The following is a 20,934-nucleotide window of genomic DNA, read 5'->3' on the forward strand; positions in this document are numbered from 1 at the left end:
TTTGTGTGAAAGTAATCTGGAACAAACGGAAGACACAGCACATGCTCAGTTTCATATTCTTTATTTACTGGTGCCGTGGTGCGTTCAGGGACCTGGCATGGCCACCGGCAACTCCTACAGCAGGAACAACAGAGCTTTTTTTCATGAAGGAAAATATACTGAACATGAAGGGATTTAAAAAAAACAAACAAAAAAAACAAAAAACAAACCAGCGTGTTTTAGCTTTGAACATCAAAGCAAAGATAGTCACTCAACTCCAAAGAAAAAACAGCTTAAAACACATATCTGTCTATTAATTTTAAGCAGCCGCTTAACCAAAAAACACAACTCAAGATTGGGATAAATGTAGCTGGATAACATCATGTTAGCCAGGATAAGTTAAGTCAGAGTTGTTGTTTTCTTTTTTTATTAAGTCTCATGCATCACAGCCAGTTTGTTTTCTTACTTTTTCAAAGCACACAATCCACAAATAGCTGCTTTTCGGGCCCCAAAACAAACAGTAAACGAACGTTTGGTGGCCGAAACACGCGTTCATTCAGTTGAGTGTCACAACAAGCTTGAAAGGAAAATAAATGTTTATATTAGCATCTTTTTAACAATCAGATTTTACTGAAAAAAAAAAAATTCCCCCCCAACAGGGTGAAAACTACAGATAATCTACACAAACCTTCATACGGTTGATTCAGACTCTCTATGAATATGTTATAAATAGGCAGAGTGAGGAGGGACGGGATAAAAGTATAAATATATGAAAATAAAGACAAATATAAGGTGACAAACAGACGCAGGAAGTCATGTCTAGGGTTTTTTTTCAGTATTTTCTACTTATAATTTTTTAGATGATTTTCTCATGTTTGTGTTCAACAAATAGAATTAATAAGAACAGAGTAGCAGCGGCAGGTTTTTTAGTTTTTGAACGTTTAAATATTTTTTTGGGGCTCTGTTGTCCCCGCTGCAGGGGATGATGGGAGCTGACTGCAGGCCACCCGAACAGCTCAGCATCACGCAGAGTTGGGAGGGGGAGGGAGAGCGGGACGGGGGTCATTTCACCGCAACCAAAACAGTCTTAACCACTAACATCATCTTCTTTTTAGCGGCAACTCTGACTGGCAACTTTCCCTTCGGAACTGCTGCTTTTTACTCGGAATCTCTCAGGCTTACATTTTTTTTTTAGTCGGAAAGATTTTTCTCTTCCACGACAGTTTCCTGAAAACAGGAAGATGATGTTGGTGTCAAGGCGATTTTGGCAGACAGCTTCCTGTTTGGTCTCTAGGAGGCGCTGGCTGGCTGCAGAGGCGGGCAGGGGGAGGAGCTGCCTTCCTGTCGAGCTGGCAAAACTCCTCCTCCTCCGGCTATTGGCGTTTTTGCCCCTTCCTGGACGGCGGTGGTATTGGTGGTGGTGACGTCTTCGTTGTAGAGACGTTTAATGCCATCGTAAAAGTCATCCACCTCCATCTCCTCCACCTGGACAGGGAGAGAGATATTTATTGCTACAGCTACTGATTCCCATATTCTGCTTATTTTCAGCTCCATATTTTTATTCTAGGATAGCTTTGCATGATTCAGAGTTCAGAATAAGCCTCTTTTGTTCCTAGCTGAGCCGCCCAGTTCAGCCTCTGTTTGAAGCAGCCTCATTTAACTCCATTTCACCCCCTTCGAACTAACTTGTCTTAGTAATTCACCCTAGCAATTAGAATATTTGAACATCAGGTGGGTGGAGCTTCTGTGCCTATGAGGACCAGAGTGAGGCTTCTTGAGGCTTCCCTTCTGTCTGACATCATCAAGAGGAGAAAAAAAGTGTAACAGTGCATATACGACAGGAAACAGAGGAAATAACAACAGGTCCAGCCTAATATCAAATGTGAGAAGAAAATAGAGTCACCTTGCGTTTGGTCGAGGCCTTGCAGCGCAGTGTGACCTTCTGCAGGTGATTAAGATGGCGGAGGTGTTTGGGGGGAGAAAGCAGGGCTGGGATGCTGCTGTCTGCAGAGGAGGAGGAGGAGATGACACTCAAGGGCTGCTGGCTCTCCTCCTCTTCCCCACCACCAGCAGTAGACTGTGGGTGGGCAGAGGTGACATGGTCCCTGGAAGACTCGGTGGTGGAGGTGATGGTCCCTACAAAGGAGGACATCACAAATACAGCTCACGCCCTCTGATGCTAACACTTGCTTTATGAATATAAAATGTGGCTTACTAAGAAAACTACTTTTTTTTTTTCTCAGTGGCAAAACACTTTCACAGGTCCGAGTTGGTGACTGGCTCAGTAGCATAATGTGCTTCAAGAAAGATTTCAGACACTGTCCTCCAGCAAAATCTGATAAGCAGCTCTGATGTAGAAGTCAAACATACCCAGTGTGCAGCAGGGTGGTGTAGGCTGCGTGGGCTGGTAGATGTACACGGTGTTCGGAGGCAGGGGAGCTCTCAGTGTGGAAAGACTACGAGCCACCAGCTCACGGCTGCGAATCAGCTCAGAGCTGTCGATCTAAGGAACAGAGAGAGAGAGACTTATCTTTACACAAGCTCTGCAGCCCTGAGCTGATGTGATGGACAGAAGCATGTGTGCTCGCCTTTAACTAGTAAAATTCAGTTTGATCACCGCAGCTTGTAAAATAGTCTTAACTTCTAGTGGAATTGTTCATGTTTGTGTTCACAATTTTTCATCCTCCTGCTACACAAAATCAACATTTTCTCATTTTAAAAGGTGAAAAAGTCCATACGTGGACAGGCTGCCATTGTTCGAGACATACGTGTCGTCATCTTTAATCTGTTACCGAGTAAAAACATGTTCCCCGTTTAGGTTTGGTCAAAAATGACTTTATGCTTTAGCTTAAATTGCAGTGGTTGCCAATTTCTTTGAGGCCAAAGTGACGCATCGCTGCTTTATGTGGACAAAATACTACAGACATGAAATGAAACTAAAAGTGTCTTGTTATGAAAAAAAAGAAGTGATAATTTATCTTTATCTGTACACACACAGATTATGAGGACGCAGCTGCTTTGTTCACTGCTTCTGAATGGCTGTCATGTGACCTGTGCTTTGTCGCTGATGGCCAGTTGACAGCAGACATACCAGGCTCTTGTTGCCTGGGTAACCCTCTAATATATTTACTGCCACACATCAAAAAGCAAAATCCAGCGCTCTCATTGGTAGTCACTTCAATTGTTCGCCTGGACATTCAGAAAACTTAAGGCTCGCCCACTGCACACCACCAGGACTCTTTTCAAATGACGGTGCTTGACGCCACTGGGGATCACGTCCTGTGTGGACACCACTTACGCTCTGCCACTTTTCTCATCAAAAGTAAGAAGAAGTAAAATTTATTTACGTATTCCAGTTAAAATCCCTTCATCCTACTTCAATAAGCATGTTACACGCCAATATAGAAAACACATAAAAATATTCCACCTTTAAAATTCCTGGTTTCAGAACAGTGAATTTAATATATACAGTAAAATATCCTTTCAGTATTTAAGGGACAGAGCTGTTTTTCTGTTTCTTACACCTAGTCACATTTTTTTGTATTTTTGACAAATTACTGTAAAACACAAGTCATTCGATGGAGATCCTCTCCATCCATCCTCAACCTTTTTTGTGCCACAGACCGGTTTATGTCCGACAATATTTTCACGGACCCGCCTTTAAGGTGTCGCGGATAAATACAACAAAATAAAACCAGTACCGCTACCAAAAAAAAGAAGATTTATTTATAACACACGGGAAAAGACCCAGGAAAACCGAGTTAACGATAAAAACAATAACAATAAAAACCCTGAAAACCATAAATTTCCCATTTCCCTACAGTTCTACTCTGATGAGCCATAAAGTAAAGAATGAGGTAAAAACAAAGAGAAGGCTCTCCACAAATCTGTGTTTAATATGAGTGAGGTGACCGCTGGTGCCCTTTGTCTGACAACAGAGCTCTCCTCCATGATGCTCAGTATAGAAACTGTTGCATTAGTTCCTCTTGTTTTTCCTCATAGTACTTCTTCCCTTTCTGCTGCAGTCATGCTGCAGGTGTAGCGCCCTCTGCTGGTATTTGTTTGCTCTTTTTTCCTCTCTGTCAGCCTGTTTGTCTTCCTGTCATCCAGAGTGAGTCATTGAAAAATAAATGACAAAACTAATTTAAGAAAAAAACAAAACAAACAAGCAAAAACAGAAAAAAAAACAACAACATAATTTGTTTGTTTTTTTGTTTGTTTTTTTAATGCTAACAGGAACTTGGAAAGGAACTCAATGAACTTGATAAAACTTGAGGACCACAGTTTCCTTTTTGTTCAGCAGTTTAAAGTTCTACTTTCTTAAATGAGGTAAATGGTTTTACATCTGCAGCTGGTGCTTGGCTAAAGCCTCAAATGTCTTTGCCTATAGTTATTGGTCGTTTTTACTTAGGATGACAAAAACCAATCAGATTCCAGGTTTTTTATCATGCCACACCAGAGAAATATTGCACAATGTGTGTGTGTGTGCTTGTTTTTTTTACTGAACAGCAAATAGAGGAACAAGCCTAACAGCTTTTACTTCCCCTCGCTGCTCTCTGACACATCTTGTATATTAAAACATGGCTGCCCATCAGTGTAGACTTATAATGACATTGGAAAGCTACAGTCAAATCCCAATCCCACAAAGATGTTGTTCTAAAGAGGTCACACGAACGCCTGAAGTCTTCAGAGATAAACCGAACTATGACAGAGCTCCAAAGACTGACAGACTGATACCTGCGCCTTCCTCAGCAGCTCGATAGTGAGAGCCAGCCAGTCAGGACAGCAGTTCTCCAGCTCCAGGGTGAAGAGGGCCAAGGCCAGCATGGATCCTCTGAGCTATGCAAACACATGAGGGACAAACGTGCTCAAAAACCAAGCTCAAGTTAAGCTTACAAAATGACACATTAAATAAAAAGAGAAGTGAGTGAAAGTGGAAATGTTAAAGGTTTGGTGCCATTAAATTGGTCTGGAGTCACAGCTTGTAACAGCAAATGTGTTTTATAAACACACTTTTGATAAATGACTGTGGTATGCTGTGTTTCCTATGATAAAGATTATATTTTTGGTAAGTGTGGCAAGTTTGTGACCTGGTTCTTGCTCTGCAGGTTCTAGTCAGAGTGACCCTAGAGCTCACAGCAAATATTCAGAGCAGAAAAGAGCATCCATTGCAGCAGGACAAGATCAGATCTACACACCAGCAACCTGGCCAGTGAGCAAGCCAGCAGGGAAAACCTGTGACACTAGCCTGTTAGCAAAATAGTAGTAGGGGCTTTCCACTGTGGCGCGACTATAAGCGGTTATATTTATTGATTATTAACCCTTCAAAGACTCACTCTTAGCCAAGACAGGCCCTGACATTGAGGTCATAACACTGCATATATACATAAATATCATAATTTTATTATTTATTGTGTTATCTTAATATTTAAATGAAAAGTGGTATGAAAGGCTCCGTGCTGAAGGCATAATATCTTCAATCTGTAAAGTAAGAAATACTGAGTGTGTGTGTACCTGCATGAGTGTGTGGTCAGCCAGACAGTGGTAGAGTTGCTGAGTGAGCAGGGCGAGGTGCTGAGAGCGGTTAAGTCCCAACATGGAATCCAAGAACCCGGAGCGACACGACAGCACCATCGCGTGGAACTGGAGAGGAAGGAGAGGAAAAATTAATTGATCTGAATGAAGAAAAGAGAATCTGTGAAATTAACTGCAGACTGATTTGAATTAGAAGCAACAACAGCACAAAAAAGCACTTCTAAAAACTGGATTTAAGTGCATTAAAATAAAAACAGAAAGAAAACCGCAGGAATTTCTTTTTGCCCCCAGGTGTCACTAGCTGACTTTAATCACTTTAAAAAGTAATAATGTGTAAGCATTTGTGCTTGTGTGTGATTAGACGTACAATGTGCAGAAAGTCCAGCGCTGTGGCGGTGTGCAGGTCCCAGTTCAGTTTGTCCAAGATGATCCTCTCCATCCTCAGGATCTCTGAGGGAGAACAGCCGCACCCGCTGGAGGCGGCGAGCTCCTTCAGTGATGGCACACACTGGCAAACACACACACGGAGTCAGCTCTAGCTGTCCTGATGCACTGCCTACAACCTAGTGTGTGTGTATTCACCTCATCCTCCTCACAGGTCTTGGCAGCCAGGAAGAAGCAGGCGATGGCAATGCAGCGCAGGTACTTTGGACGGGCCTGACAACAGTTAACATGATTAATCAGTTACGTATAATTTAAGGATTATATGTTTAATCAATCTGAAAAACTTTTCACCATCTACTCTCCGGGTTCAATTTAAGCTACTATTCTGGTTCTTCCAGGAGAATATCAGAGTGTTCCCAAACCAGCCGAGAGACTTAAGGGCCTCATTCATGAATGTGTGCTTAACCATATGTATGAGTGTTTTGCACACAAATCTGTGATTCATCAACATTTTGTTACCTGAATTTGTTTTTTACTTTACCTTGTTTGCAAGGTCAGTCCCGTCTTACAGAGTTTTCACACATCTTTAAAGTCATTCTACTGCTGCCACCACCAAAAATAACAAGAATGATCCTGCCCCTCCACTTCCAGTTTTTGCTTACCAGTTGGAAGGGACTGAAGTGAGAAAGGACAGGTGCACTGGTGCAGTGCCTGTAGTAATATGAGCAGTATACCAGTTGATTGTGGTGAAAGCAAATCTGTTAATTTGCCAGTCGAAGTACACTCCCGCCCTCACCTGTGGTCATCAGCTGTGAGTAGAGACAGAATGAGACTACAGATACAAGCTGGCAAAACGAGCTTCCTCCAAGGGGGGGGGGGGCTGAGCTCCCAAAGATGGGCTGAGCCAGGCACAGAGTAGAGCTAATACTCAGAACAGAAGCCATGTTTCTATCCAGTTGTTCAATCTATGGCCCTCTGCTTACTGTATCTGAGTCATTCCAGCTCCAAAGTATCCAAATGTATCTGCAAGTGAGGACAGGCCAAAATGTCCACGATTCCAAGGTCTAAAGCTACTCATGAAGATAGCCACACAGCACACACAGATACAGTGTTAGGTAGTGTTTGTGACCACAAATAAACAGAAACCAGCTCCTGATAAACCTCAGTGAGAAACTTCCTGTCTGTGTGGAGGGATGCTGACGGGACAATTGGAGCTCACGCTTCCTGTTCCTGTATGAACACACACCGTCAGCTATGAGGCAGGAAATTTAAAGAAAAATCAAGAACGTTCTGACATTGCCCCTCCTAACAAGCTGAGGTCTTGTCAGAAGACCTCTGTTCCCTTTACAGTCTGCTTCCTTTGTGTGGTCTTACACTTGAGCAGCAGATTTCAGCTCCCACACATAAAAATAAGACATTTTCTAGTCCATCAGAGTAGACAAACAGCCAAATAAATGCTGTTTACAATAAAAAGATTATTCCCTAATTTGCATTAAGGTGCATAGATTGTATCTAACATGATACATTTAATCTAGTCTAATGATTTCAAGTTCAGAGAGAAAACTGCATAACACTAGGATCATAGGATATTCATAGTATTTTCATATTCTGGAGTATCTGGAGGAAACCAGAATTACAGAGATGTTATCACTCTCATTCATGATTTTGGGCTACGTGAGGCCGCTGAGGAATAAAAAGGACTTTAATAAATGTTATGCGTTTTATAATAGTGGCAGTCTGAACATCAAGGCCTACATTCACTCTGTTGTTAATAAGATGACCTTCATTGGTGGCAGAGTCCGATGTTTATCTGCTGTATCTCATATCTGAGTTTCAGTATCCTGATAAAGGTCTAAGACTGACAAACGTTTGATTGTAGTGAAGATTTCTTTAGAACAAATGAAACTAAACAACAATGAAGAAAAAGAAATGTCTGTCACTTGATATATGCTTACAGGAAAACACCATCAACGCGAGCCTTAAAAATGACTTTACACTTTTAGTTTGTTTCCCAGAAATGTGTATTCCCCAATTGCCTGATGAGTGGTTGCTGGAGGCTGTTGTTAGGTGCACCAAAAACACAATGGCAATTGCTTTGGTCATTTGCAGACTACTGTGCTTGCAGAGTTCTGGCAACAGCAAGACATAACTTTTACCCTGAAGGCAAATTAATGCTAAATCAATGGTTTGGAAATGATTTTGTTTGATGGTTACATTTTTTCCTTTTGTAGTCGTCAACTGTCTGCGAGCTCCCTAAACTGGCAGCTAGCCATCAAACCTTTGACAAGCCCAGTCTTAGACAGGCTCTAAAACCATCAAGTGTTCTTGCAGGAATGATTAGTTAGTTAGGCAAACATAGCCTGCTTTGTAGCATAAGTTGCCATGGTGATGGCACGAAGTGAAGTAAACGATGTAAGTGAAGTGAATGGCTCTGAAATCTTAAACCCTCCCTTAAACACACATTTTTCATTCACTTACTGTCTGTTTATTATGAGTTCTATTACATTTACTTTTTAAAAGATTCCCTACACTCAGATTTTCTGATTGGAGGTTTAGGCTGCTCTCTGCAAACCCTCACATGCTAACAGCAGGATTTACAGCACACCTGTTGCTCTCTACATACCTTGATGGGAGCGAGAAAGCGATCCAGGATGCTGACAGCTAACACCAGCGTCTCTGGGTACAGCTGCAGCCTGCCATGGACCTCCGTCAGCCAGCGCACCGCCTCGTCCCGCTGGGCCGGGGAGATGTCTGTATCCTGCAGACAACAAAAAAACCAAAATATTAAGACTGACTCAAGGGTTCGATGTCATTCATTATTCCCTACAACATACAACAAAGTATGACACTGTGCAATTTTTATTTATATATTTTCATATTATTTAGAATTTTTTAAAACTTGTTTATTTTATGTTTTGAAAGCTACTTAAATGTGTTGTATTTAATAATAACTAGTAGTAGTCATCTTCCATTACCATTTCTACAACGCAGTCCTGCAGAAACACTGAGGTTTAAGCCCAGCGTTATACCCAACACTGAACTATTTGTGGAACAAAGTTGGAAAAAACAAACAAACAAAGAAACTGGGAATCTTGCAGAGCCTTTTTTTCCTCAAAGACTTCCTTGACAGGGCAAAATGGGGTTAGACAGCAAACTGGAATCTGATTTCAGGTATTTCAGGACAAACTTGAGGAGGCTTCTGCGACTGACACACTTCCACTGAAGGGCCAAACAGGATCTTAAATCAGCTTGGCAGGCGGATTAGACTTGCCAGCAGATCTGCCTCAAAAACATTCCAAGAATTCCTTCTGTAAAGCATCTGAGAACTGAAAGAATTCACCAGCTGACGCACCCTTCTCACAAGTTTGTAACACTAAGATAAAATGGGTTTATATGCCATGCACAGGCTTTCAGTTTGGAAACTCCACTGGATTTTTAATTTGTTAGTTGGTTGAATGGTTCAACATTCAACCATTTAACTGCATTTATGATATAATTACTGCAGAATGAAAATAACCCTGCAACAAAATCTGTTAAAGCATGACGACACACTGCAAAACCCATGTGCACAATAATAAACTGTACAATATATATGTCTACTGAGCCACTTTAAACTTATTCGACCTTTGCTGTGCTTTTTTTAAACAAGCCATCTCATTGTTTTATTATTCTGCAGTACAATGAATTTACTGGACTAATTTGCTGCTTTTTCAGCCCCTTTATTGTATTATATTTGGCTACAGTGGTTTAATTTAGTCTTTCCTGCAATTCCGTGTTGTCATATTTCATTTTATGGAGCTCCTCGACTTTATTTAAGCTATTAAAGTTTTTGTTGCTGTAACAAAGAAATGTACCGACTTTTGGGAAAAACAAAGCGCATCCTTATTATAAACGAGTAGAAAATGTGACAACTGCAGGTCTGACATATAAAACCAGGTGAAAAACTGCTTTAAATGAAGATAAAAGAGAAATAATGTTTCAAAAGATGGATTTTTTTTTTTAGCCAAATCCTACTATCATACGGTGACCATATTTTGATTTCCAAAAAAGAGGACACTTGGCGCAGTCATGAAGAACTTTAATAATAGTGTTTGCTTAAAAAAACTTTTACATATTTAAACGATGCCTTCTCTGTGCGGTTAATGAATGGTGAAATAAAAAAATGTCATATAAGCTTTTACAAGTCATCAAGTGCAAAAAAAAAAAAAAAAAAGAAAAAAAAAAAAAAAGAGGACGATTGGTCACCCTATACCAGAGGTGGGCAACTCCAGGCCTCGAAAGCTGGTGTCCTGCAGGTTTTAGGTGTCTTTGATCCAACACAGCGGATTTAAATGGCTAAATTACCTCCTCAACATGTCTTGTAGTTCTCCAGAGGCCTGGTAATGAACTAATCATTTGATTCAGGTGTGTTGGCCCAGGGTAGCATCTAAAACCTGCAGGACACCAGCCCTCAAGGCCTGGAGTTGCCCACCCCTGCCCTATACTATCATTAACAAGTAGAGATTTTTTTTTCCCACCCATCCATCTATTCTTTGCTACACTCGTCAACTGTTCATCCTCTTGAGACTCGGTGGATGTGTTGCTGAGCATCAGCTGCCTTAATGTTGTTTCATATTCAGTGTTACCAGCTTGTCCCCTTGGCTTTCTGTGTGTGGACAATTATTAATATGTATTACCAAACCTTTTAACTATCACTCTACAGGGCCAAACCCTAACACAAATTCTGACCATTTAAAAACTCTAAAACAGAGTCTTAACCCCTAAACAGGCATTTTGACACCTGAAAGTTTAATCACTCTGATGGACTAAAAGTTACATTGGTTCATAAAAGAGAATTGGACACATTTGATCTAACCTTTCCTCTTTGGTGACAAAACACAGATTACAAAGCACAATATAATTTTAGTTTATAGTTCAGAGCTTTTTACTCCTGTCGCACAAAGATTTAGTTTTACTAAAGGTTTTGAGATTGCTACAGTGCTTAAACCATCAAACGGCACTAAAAACCTCAACAGCAGCAAGTTTCTACAAAAACAATGACCCTGTTAACACCCAAACATCAGCAGGACTCATCACAGTCAGGCATCTGTGCATCAGACATGAGCCAAAAGTTCATTTGTGTGTGAAAGTGGTTTGACAAAGGTGGTAATTACATTTCAAAGCTGCCATTAGCTCCAAATTACCAGACACTGTAACTACATGTAATAGTCAGTTATGTGCTAAAACTGACACTAACCTAAAGGGGACATTTTATATATTCCTGTACTCTACTAAAGTGGAGTAGTTCAAAATAACTTTTGTCTCTCTTACCGCTAGAGTACTTTAGTTCATCTTCTATCTAAAACGAACCATTTTAACTGGCTACCCTCGTCATCAAAAACAGCAAGTGGGAGGGGCTTCTGAGCCTCTATGATATCACAGAAAGCCAAGAGTAGAAAAAACTTTCTCAAACCAAGCGTTCACAGCAATCTGAAGCCTGAGGTTTTGTCTCACAGGGATCACTTGTACATATGCTGATGTTCACTTCTGGAACTATAATCTATATGTATATGAAAATAAAGGACAGAGCACAATAGGTCCACTTTAAACCTGCTGGTGAATGTACTGGACTGGCCATTAAATGGTCAATTTTCAGAATGAACCAGAATTTAAGATATTTTGTTTTTATTTTGATGTTTCTGTGTTTAAATGAAATCCCATAACAAAACTTAAACATTTCTGATTCATCACATAGCTTCTGTAAGTAAGTGGCTTACAGTTTCCAATACTGGACTTGCAGGAGAGGCCAAAGGTCAAAGCACAGCTGAATGCACCGGCCAATTAATCTGCAACGTGACACCATCTGGCCTCTCAGCTCTTGACTGTCCAAACTAAAAACAACTGGCCTACTTCCAGCTTGTTTGTACTGGCTGGACACAGAAGACAAGCTCAGTCAGAGGCTAAGGGAAGTAACCCAGACACCAGCTTAAATGAACTTCTTTCATCTCTCTCTAACAATTCACTGGCTACATAGTCTCTGCAGTGTCTTCGGGGTAACTTTGGCCAGCCATCCCTTATTATTATCAGAGGGATGGTCAAGGCTTCCTGTAACTTCCTGCAGGGTGTGCCAGTCAAGTTAAGAAACTCATCAAATTTTCCAATCTAAAAATGCTTTTTACAAAATATTACAAATGCCAAAAAGCTACACAAGACTGTTAGCCCAGAAATTCACCACCAAGTCTGGATTTACTTTTATCCGAAATGACTAAAGATCTCCAAAAGGCATCTGTGAAGGTTCTCAGTCATCCAGGTCATCATAGTCTAAGGAGCTTGGAAAGAAAAGCGTATGGACTTCTTTAAGTTGCTTGAAGACATTTCACTTCTCATCCAAGAAGCTTCTTCACTTCTAGGGTCAAACGGTGGAGAGTCCCAGATTTAGTCCCAGATGTTTCATTGACTTTTTGCTTAGTGACTTTTGCTCGCTGTGACTGTAGTGTTTGAGCACTCCTCTTGTTTTTACACCCTGATTAGACCGACTGCCTCCTTGACCTCTAACACTGGGCTCCACACCTGCAAACTGGGCTAAAGGCACTGATAAACATCATAACTATCTGTTACATCATTTGCTGGAGTTTACTGGCCTCTGTGTTATCAGCTCAGTACTACAAATGTATGGGCTCAAAATGTGGTCATAAATATTTTGTACTTGTAAATCGGTTTTGTACTTGTAAATCAGGATTTGTATGTGTAAAAAAGATTTGTGTGTGTGTAAAAAAAAAATTTGTGTGTGTGTAAAAAAGATTTGTATGTGTAAAAAAAATTTGTGTGCGTAAAAAAGATTTGTGTGTGCGTAAAAAAAGATTTGTGCGTGTGTAAAAAAAGATTTGTATGTGTAAAAAAGATTTGTATGTGTAAAAAAGATTTGTGTGTGGACTTAGCCAAAAAAAACCCTGCAAGTTACAAGTACGAATTTTGACCCTATTTTTCTTCCTTTCATCTGATTGGTCAATGTCACATCAATCACAAATGTAACAATCCAATCAGAGAACAGATAGGTTTGGCTGTCGGAGGGGAGCTTTTTTTGAACTGCAGGTCTTTGAAGGGAATAAATGCCCTTTTACATGCCAACCCAGCGTTTTCCTTCATCACCACCAAGGAAAACAGTCTGTGGTCGTCCGAGTTTGGTGATTTTTATGTCACAGGTCTACGTGTTTAATATAGGGACTTCCACAGCCTTTTCAACAGCGCTGCGGACCACGGGGTGGGGGCGGGCAGTGTTTTGGAAATGACAGTCTTCATTACAAAGCTTTTTTCGTTATGAATTAGCATAGATGTTTTTATTGAACATTTGAAGAACCAGCAAAAAAAACAGAAACTCTTGTAGAGGACATAAAGTCAGAGATAGAAACGACAAGGAGCAGGTGCATCTAGTACAGGTAGAGCTGCTGCAAAAACCCACAGAGCCCAGCAGCCAGTGCAACAAATTCTGGATCCTTTGCTTTTAGTTAGCAGTTAGCATTAGCAGCACATCCTGCGTCCCATGTGAAAGGACTTTTATGCTGCGCACTGTGACTCATAGCAATGGTCCCGGGTCAGCCCTGACTTTGTGTTAAACTAATCCTAAAGTAATAATGGTATTTCTAACCACTGATATACCACAACTTTATCCTTTCAACAGCTGCTGAAAGTTAGGGGACCTAGCTGCTATCGGATATTTATATAGAGATCCTCCAGCTTCAAACTGTATTACCCTTCAAGGACCTGCAGTTCAAAAAAGTGGCCCTCCAACAGCCAAACCCATCTGTTCTCTGATTGGATTGTTACATTTGTGATTGACATGACATTGACCAATCAGATGAAAGGAAGAAAAATAGGGTCAAAATTCGTACTTGTAACTTGCAGGGTTTTTTTTGGCTAAGTCCACACACAAATCTTTTTTACACATACAAATCTTTTTTACGCACACACAAATTTTTTTTTACACATACAAATCCTGATTTACAAGTACAAAACCGATTTACATGTACAAAATATTTATGACCACATTTTGAGCCCATACAAATGAGCTTGGCAGGTTCGTTTGTAGTACTTTTTGCTATTTTAAGTAAGGTTAATTTCAGTGTTCCAGTAACATATGCACCGCCTCGTTGTTAAACTTTATATGCAACCATAAGCAGGTTTCTGACCCAGTAAAACTACCCAGGTCTACTTTTGGTTTCCAGATGAACTTTCTGCAGATCAGAGATGCTTCAAAATATGCTCCACAGCCCTGAACTTTACTAGACATCACCTGATAGAAGCTCATGTGACAATGCACATGTTGACATAGCAGGATCAGCGATTAAACAGTCTTTAGCCAGGCGTAATCTTCAGATACTGGTTGATTTTACTTAAGCTACTGGTTGAATACTAAAGTATTAGTCAGAATAATCTCAGTGGTTATCTAAGTGGATGATGTCATGACTGAAGCAGCTCCTATGTGGATGCTCCCAATATACCTGTTCAAGGGTATGAATAGTATATTAAATGAAATATATTCCATTTTTTTCAATGTCTAAAAGTCTGTGTCAAAAATCCTCATTTAAATGAATGTGAAATCTTCATGAAAAGTTACAAACCCAGCCTAACCTGTAGTCGTTACTCTTGGGTATGTTTTAGGGTAAAAATGTCCTTCAAAGTTTAAACAGGTCACTAAGATTTGGAGTTGTTGTATTAAACCTGTGCAGTTTTTTAAAAATGTATCCAAAGAATAAAAACACGGTGTCTCTACCCTCCACCAATTCCTCCATAATACACAGAGATGTCAAAATGAAGGTTTTTGTCAACCGGAAGTCACGGCCGCTCTCAGTCAGAATTTTTTTCTATTCAACTTTCACTTTTCACATGATAAATGTTTGTTTGAGCCCCACTTCTTCATCTGCATTTATTTCGCCTTCTGGATGCCTGATGCAGACAGGGGAGATCTACCCCTCCCAACCCAAATTGGGAGGGGTAGCTCTAGAGGTGACTTTCTCCCTTTTACCCTTCCAAACTAAAATCCCTGCAGTATAAAATGACCTTTCAACACATGTTTCTAGCTTTTCCACACAGAGACAGTGGTTGACACACTAATTCTTGACCTTCTTCCGCATTTAAAATAAGACTCAGCCAGATGTTTCTCTAAATATAGCCCCAGTTAGTTGTTGTCTAACCCAAGCTCCCAGGATTTAGCTCCCAAAACATCTTGCTATCTCCAGATAGCTTCTGATGGGTCCTGTTAGCTCCCTTGAACTCCTTGTTGATGCAGCAGTAGGTGAATCTGAACTGCAAACTTTCAGTAGAAAAGTTCTATTTTATCCTTTTCTTTGCTACAAACTAAACGATAAAAAGGATGTTTCATGTTTATTGTCTTCTGTGCTTCTCTCATATACCCTAGTCTTTGTATTCTTGTATACATGGACTGTTAAATCATCTCAACTCAGCTACTGTTTTTCAATATGCTAGATAAATAAATAGGTACTTCAGCTCTAATCTGAATACTTCTGGCCATGACGTGTGCCTGCTCCAGCGCACGTAACCATGGGACCATAAAAACACCTGAGTCACCTAATGAAGGTGATGTTATGTGTGTTATCATGACTACCGCTGCATTGCTCTCTGGGTGTATTTGGACAATGGTATCAGCACTCAGCAGACAAAAAAGACAAAACCTTCTGTATTTACCAAACAGGGTGATACCTGAGAGAACACCTCCACCTTCAACAACAACAAAAACCTCCACCAGCTGGAAAACACAACAACCGAGACACGTGACAGGACTGAACTGAACTGAAAAATGTGTTAGTAAGGAATCAAAATCCACCACAGCACCACACGGGGATTATTGACCCAGGTCATGACCCGAGAGAGGAAAAAGGTCACCTGAACCTGTCAGCCCAGCACAAGGTTCATGCTGCTTGTTTGAATAACCAATCCTATTTCACTAACTAGATAACGTGTTTTTGAAGAACATACCCGAACTAGTTGCTAGAGACATATGCCTAATATTTAGCTAAATAAGACTAAGCTGACACTAATGCTAAGCTTAGATTGGGCTTAAAGTAGAGAGGAAATACAAAAAAAACAGAATATATCTAAATTGAACTAAACTAGGTACAGCTCATGTTATAAAGGCATGCAGGAGGGTTATTCTTGACTAAAATAAATCTCCATTTTCTAAACATTTTCTTATTTTTGACCATCTGATAAACAGAACTGTGCAATATCCTAGGTAAGTGACATCATGTGAGAACGTGCACATACACTGGGCGAGACCACCTGAGGGTGTGATGAAACGACACCTCTGTGACGTCAAATAACGACATGTCGAGACGTTCCCAGTAAACGGGGCGAGACCAGCTGGGCCGAGTGACTGTTCAGTGACTCAACGCCATGTTTCTTCTGCCCTGCTGCTTTGTGATTACACAGTGTCTGTCTATGATAATGTCTGGGAGCAGACTACTCTCTGCAACTCCATTATCAACATGATGATATGGCACCATTCGAGAACCATAAAAAGGAATGACAATAATTACATAATCAACAGAAATCGAGTCAGTTTTGTTGGACCTGTGTTGTCTCTGAAAATGTGAACTTTGAGTCGCCTAACACATTAAACCTGTCCGGTATTATTTGTCCAATATTTCAGTGCTGATATTTAAAGACCTTTCAGTGCCGACCCCTTGGCCTGCGCCTCTATTAATTGAACTGGTGCCAGCTCTTTTCAGTAGCCTCGTCTTAAATTCTTGGCTCTATATTTCAGTGTGTAGATGGAAACCCAAGCCTGTGCGAAAGATTACATAAGATGGCAAGTGAGGGCTGAGGCCTTGTGGCAGTAAAGCTCACTAAAGAACCATTTAGGCAGCCTGTAAAACATTCACCTCTTTGTTTCCTTTAGGATGGATGGATTTACGGATACACATACTAGTTTCTCTTTGTCATTTACCTGCATCCTTAAGCTTCTCCCTCTCTATCTGCACGCCTCACTTACAGTTCTCCTGCTGCAAGTGGAAAAGTTGTGTCATTTCACACTGCATTTGTGAATGAGGAGGTCCCAGAATAAGGAAAATGTGCTAATCAGGTGGGTTAGTGATATAAAAAGGCAACAGATTACAAACACAGTTCTTGGAGGCAGTTGAATATTTACTTTGATTATTTTTGCCATATATCTCCGTTCCAGTGGTGGTTGTTCATATTAAAACTGACTGAAGATTAAAACAATGTTGTCAGCGTATGTAAAAAAACACATTCCAGTGGACCAAAGCTTGTGCTTCACACTATTTCGAAGTAATCTGTCTTTTAAAGAAGAAACACATTTTTTCCTTTTAAACAGCTGAGATGTAGCTACACACGTTTGCCTTAGTATGCACAGATTTGTGGATACTCTTCCACTCTCTATATCTGTGAGCCCCACTCACTCACGGTCTTCTCTTGCTGCATGGTGCTAACAATATATTTGTTGCACAGAATGGGAGAAGCTGGGAAAGGCAAGCCAAGAACCGAGAATCCCAGCCAAGCAATGATGCAAACAACCAATTTTTCCAGTATTTCCAATGTTTATTATCTCAGCTTCACTGTCTACAAATACCTCTCATAACTATGTGAGAAAAATGTAGTTTATTGAATTTTCTGATGTATAAACTGAAAATAGTTCATGAATCCCAAGCTAAAAACCATCGGATAGACGAGCCAACAATAACCCTCATTATTCTGCTTTAACTACCAACAGCACCAGCTCTAATGGAAAACATGCTATTAAATATAAATTTGCTGTAGTGCAATTCCCGTACTGGTTTCTCCATGTCAAATCATAATAGTTAGCTATGTGAATACATCAGTTAAATAAACAAGGGTGACTTGAGGAAGAACCTCACCTGTGATGAAGGCTTCTTTGGCACGTAGACCTTCCACATCTTGGCTTCCCTAGAGGCGGCCTTTTCCAAAAGAAAAGACAGCCTCTGGCGTCCCCAGGGTTCGGTGAACTTCATTGTGTCCTCCCTGGGCTGAGCCTACCTCCCCACTGGATACAGCTACCTGTACAATTGGAGGGGCAGGATATCAGAACATTGCCACCAAGAGGGACTGCACCGGTGCTTTTATACTCACAAAACCACCTTTAAGATATAATTTTTAAGGACCACAAATGTGGTTTTCCAAAGCATACGTCTTTATTTTTCAGTGAGGGATTAAAAACAAAGAAGTGACAACATTTACTGAAGGTGGCAAACACAGTCATGAGTCCGCCGTCTAGGCTTCTGGCTTCTTCAAAATTGAATAAATTGAACCCTGAGGAGCTGATGATTATATTCCACTTCTGTCTTACGTCACCTATTTCTTACTAAATGTATCTTGTTCCCTGCAGCTGTCCTAAATGTCCCTTTTATATGTGTACATCATTTTTAATGGATTCAGAAAGAGATTATTAATTATTAATGGTCATAACAATAAATTAAAAACAAAAAAAAATATTATTTGCAAATTACACCATTGCTCTTGTCATGTTGAGCTTTTCAAATATGGACCTCAAAACAGCTGATGTCACATGCCCATGGGTGACTTAATAATATTGTTGGTTATATCCATATAATTAATTATTTTTTTCAAATGCTTTAATTTTGTATGTGTAATTTTATCACTTTAATCTCTAAAGAAATTAGACATTTCCCCCCTGTCATTTGACTAATCTCAGAAAATATACTGTAAATTTACCACGGGAATCTCTAAAATGCATTATTTTCCCTGTGCTTTTGCCACTGTAATTTCTAAAGATTTTAATTTTTCCTGCAATTTATCAAGATTATTGTTTTCTGTAAATGTACCATTTTAATCTCTGAAAATATACACAATCTCTTTATTATGGCTCACTTTAATCTCTGGGTTAAAAAACAAATCTATAACTTTAGCATTCAATCTCTAAAAAGGTTCCGTTTTCCACCTGTACTATTACTAATATAATTTCAAACTACACATCATTTTTTTTGTCATTTTATTAATTTTATATCCGTTTTTTCCTGCAAATTTACTGCTTTAATCTATGAACATTTTTTACCCTCAGAAAACATACCATTTTCCAGTAAATTTACCATTTTAATCTCTCAAAAATGGAGAACAATTTTTATCTAAATGTATTGTTTAACCCTCCGAAAATATAAACGTTCTAACCCTACATTTCCTGTAAGGCTGTGGATCAAATTCAGGGCCGTGGGTGTTTTTTGGGGGGTACTGAAGCTCCTGGAGATGCTTAAACTTTGACCTTATCGATCTGAAACGTTAGCTTTGAACCTAGCTAACCGTAATCACATCAGTCACCGTCTAATCTATGACAAACTGAAATCAAACAATTTCTCCTTTTATCGGGAAACTACCGTGAATATCCAACCGGGAAGTCCCTTTCACTTCGGGAAGCACCTAGGCTTCAGGAGCAGGTGTATTACCGACCATTTCCTTATGATATAACCAAGGATCCGGCTATCTTCTGGAGCTGAGCTAATCTGACGTGGCTAGCTGTTCGCTAGCTGACGTAACATGCTATTACTTATATATTCGCTCTTGTTTAAAAACACAAACATAGTTGAAAATGTTGCTCACTACTCTCCACTGTTGTGAAACAAAAACAGCTGCGGTGCGTAAAAGAGTCTCCAGACTGCGTTAACAACACAGCAGAGACATTTAAATGGCTGAGTCAGACCCAGTAAGTAGCCGGAGCCTGGAGCCTTACCTCCCCTGCGAAGCGGAGAAGACCGCAGTTGGGTTTCATCCGGTCCACTCGGTTCAAGGACGAGAGAAAAGGGTGAAAACGGGTACCCGCACTTCACTTTAGTCGTCCATCGTGATTCGGGATAAAAGGGGGTTGTTGTATATAAAATATATAAAAATAAAAGAACGGAATATAGACTGATACGTCTACTTCCGAGGAGGGGACTCGGGGGGGAAGAGCGAAACACAAAGTCTCCGCCCACCTCCACGCCGAACGGGAATGCAAAACAATCAAACCTTCAGCAGAGGGTCACGGTCATACTAATGATACATGTACCTTCAGGGGGAGTTTGTTTAACAGTTTACAGTGAACCTAGTGTACTCAAGACCATCTAAGATCACCTGTGAGATGGATTCAGCATAGCTTCTACATATGTAGATGCAACCCTGTTTAAAAACACAAACAGTACCACTTTATACTTAATAGGGAGCCAGTGCAAGGCTGCTGATACTGGAGAAATGTCATCTCTCTTTTTTGTCCCAGTCAGTAATCAGGCTGCAGCATTTTGCACTATTAACAGACTAGCAATAGATGATTGATTAACTCTAGTGTACAGTGCATTAAAGGAACAAAAGTAAACATAACTCTTTTCTATTAAATAAATAATAATAAAATTAAATTTAACAAAAAGATTTTAGTATGTGTTGTAACAAAAGTAGTTAAAGAGTCCAGTTTATCTGTTAACCCCTCAGTAAATAGTCAAGGGACAAACAATATCACCTGCAAAAAACGTTGTTTTCTTGTTTTTTAAAATATATATCGAATATGCACTTTCTTACAGAACAGTGATTTCTAAGATTCACAGCTAAATGCAACTGTAAATGATCTGCATGGCAATGACTCGAGAGGTTATGTTGACAAATAACTGGAGGTAGAGAGAGCATGTACAAAGAAAAAGGAACAGGCCCCAAGACAGACCCTTGTATAACTCTAGATGTAAAACTGAAATTAGTTAAGAGGCAAACCTTTGACTCCTACAGTATCAAAAGCAGCTTTCAAGTCCAGCAGAAAAAAAGCAGAGCAACCACCAGAATCACCACCAATTACAATATTGTTTGTGAAAGGACCGAAACCCGACTGAAAGGGCTAGAAAGGATGAAAGTTGAGTAAAAACAGAGTTGTGTCAAATCTTAGCTCGTCACAGATTCTGTTTAAGAGAACAGAATTAACACAAAGCTTCTTTCTGGATGTTTCTGTGGGAGTTTACAAGCATTTGTCCCAGGAAAGACTCCATTATGTGGTTAAAAACAAAAGAAAAAGGCTGGGTCTTTCTCTGGTAATCT

General features: G+C 40.1%; 1 protein-coding gene across 1 annotated transcript; it reads right to left on the reverse strand.

Annotated features, from left to right (window-relative positions):
- Nucleotides 1–45: 45 nt before the first annotated feature.
- Nucleotides 46–19,853, reverse strand: ccni (cyclin I). Its single transcript, XM_084934608.1, has 10 exons — nucleotides 19,613–19,853; nucleotides 17,769–17,928; nucleotides 8,522–8,656; nucleotides 6,097–6,171; nucleotides 5,882–6,022; nucleotides 5,494–5,622; nucleotides 4,717–4,818; nucleotides 2,350–2,482; nucleotides 1,883–2,115; nucleotides 46–1,464 (listed from the first exon to the last, which is right to left on the reverse strand). The coding sequence occupies exons 2-10, from the start codon at nucleotides 17,880–17,882 to the stop codon at nucleotides 1,270–1,272; spliced, it is 1,257 nt and encodes a 418-aa protein (XP_084790734.1). The 5' UTR covers nucleotides 17,883–17,928; nucleotides 19,613–19,853; the 3' UTR covers nucleotides 46–1,269.
- Nucleotides 19,854–20,934: the final 1,081 nt, after the last annotated feature.

The sequence above is a fragment of the Perissodus microlepis genome, chromosome 7 (assembly GCF_051167445.1).
Source record: "Perissodus microlepis isolate ML-2025 ecotype Zambia chromosome 7, ASM5116744v1, whole genome shotgun sequence".
Taxonomy (NCBI): Eukaryota; Metazoa; Chordata; class Actinopteri; order Cichliformes; family Cichlidae; genus Perissodus; species Perissodus microlepis.

What these genes read in the sequence shown, in the direction of transcription:
- ccni (XM_084934608.1), bottom strand. Translation starts at nt 17,882, where the DNA reads ATGAAGTTCACCGAACCCTGGGGACGCCAGAGGCTGTCTTTTCTTTTG. An exon ending in CGCTGGACTTTCTGCACATT is followed by an intron (nt 5,623 to 5,881) that starts GTACGTCTAATC and finishes CTTCCTCTCCAG; the next exon opens with TTCCACGCGATGGTGCTGTC. An exon ending in CTGACCACACACTCATGCAG is followed by an intron (nt 4,819 to 5,493) that starts GTACACACACAC and finishes GTGTTTGCATAG; the next exon opens with CTCAGAGGATCCATGCTGGC.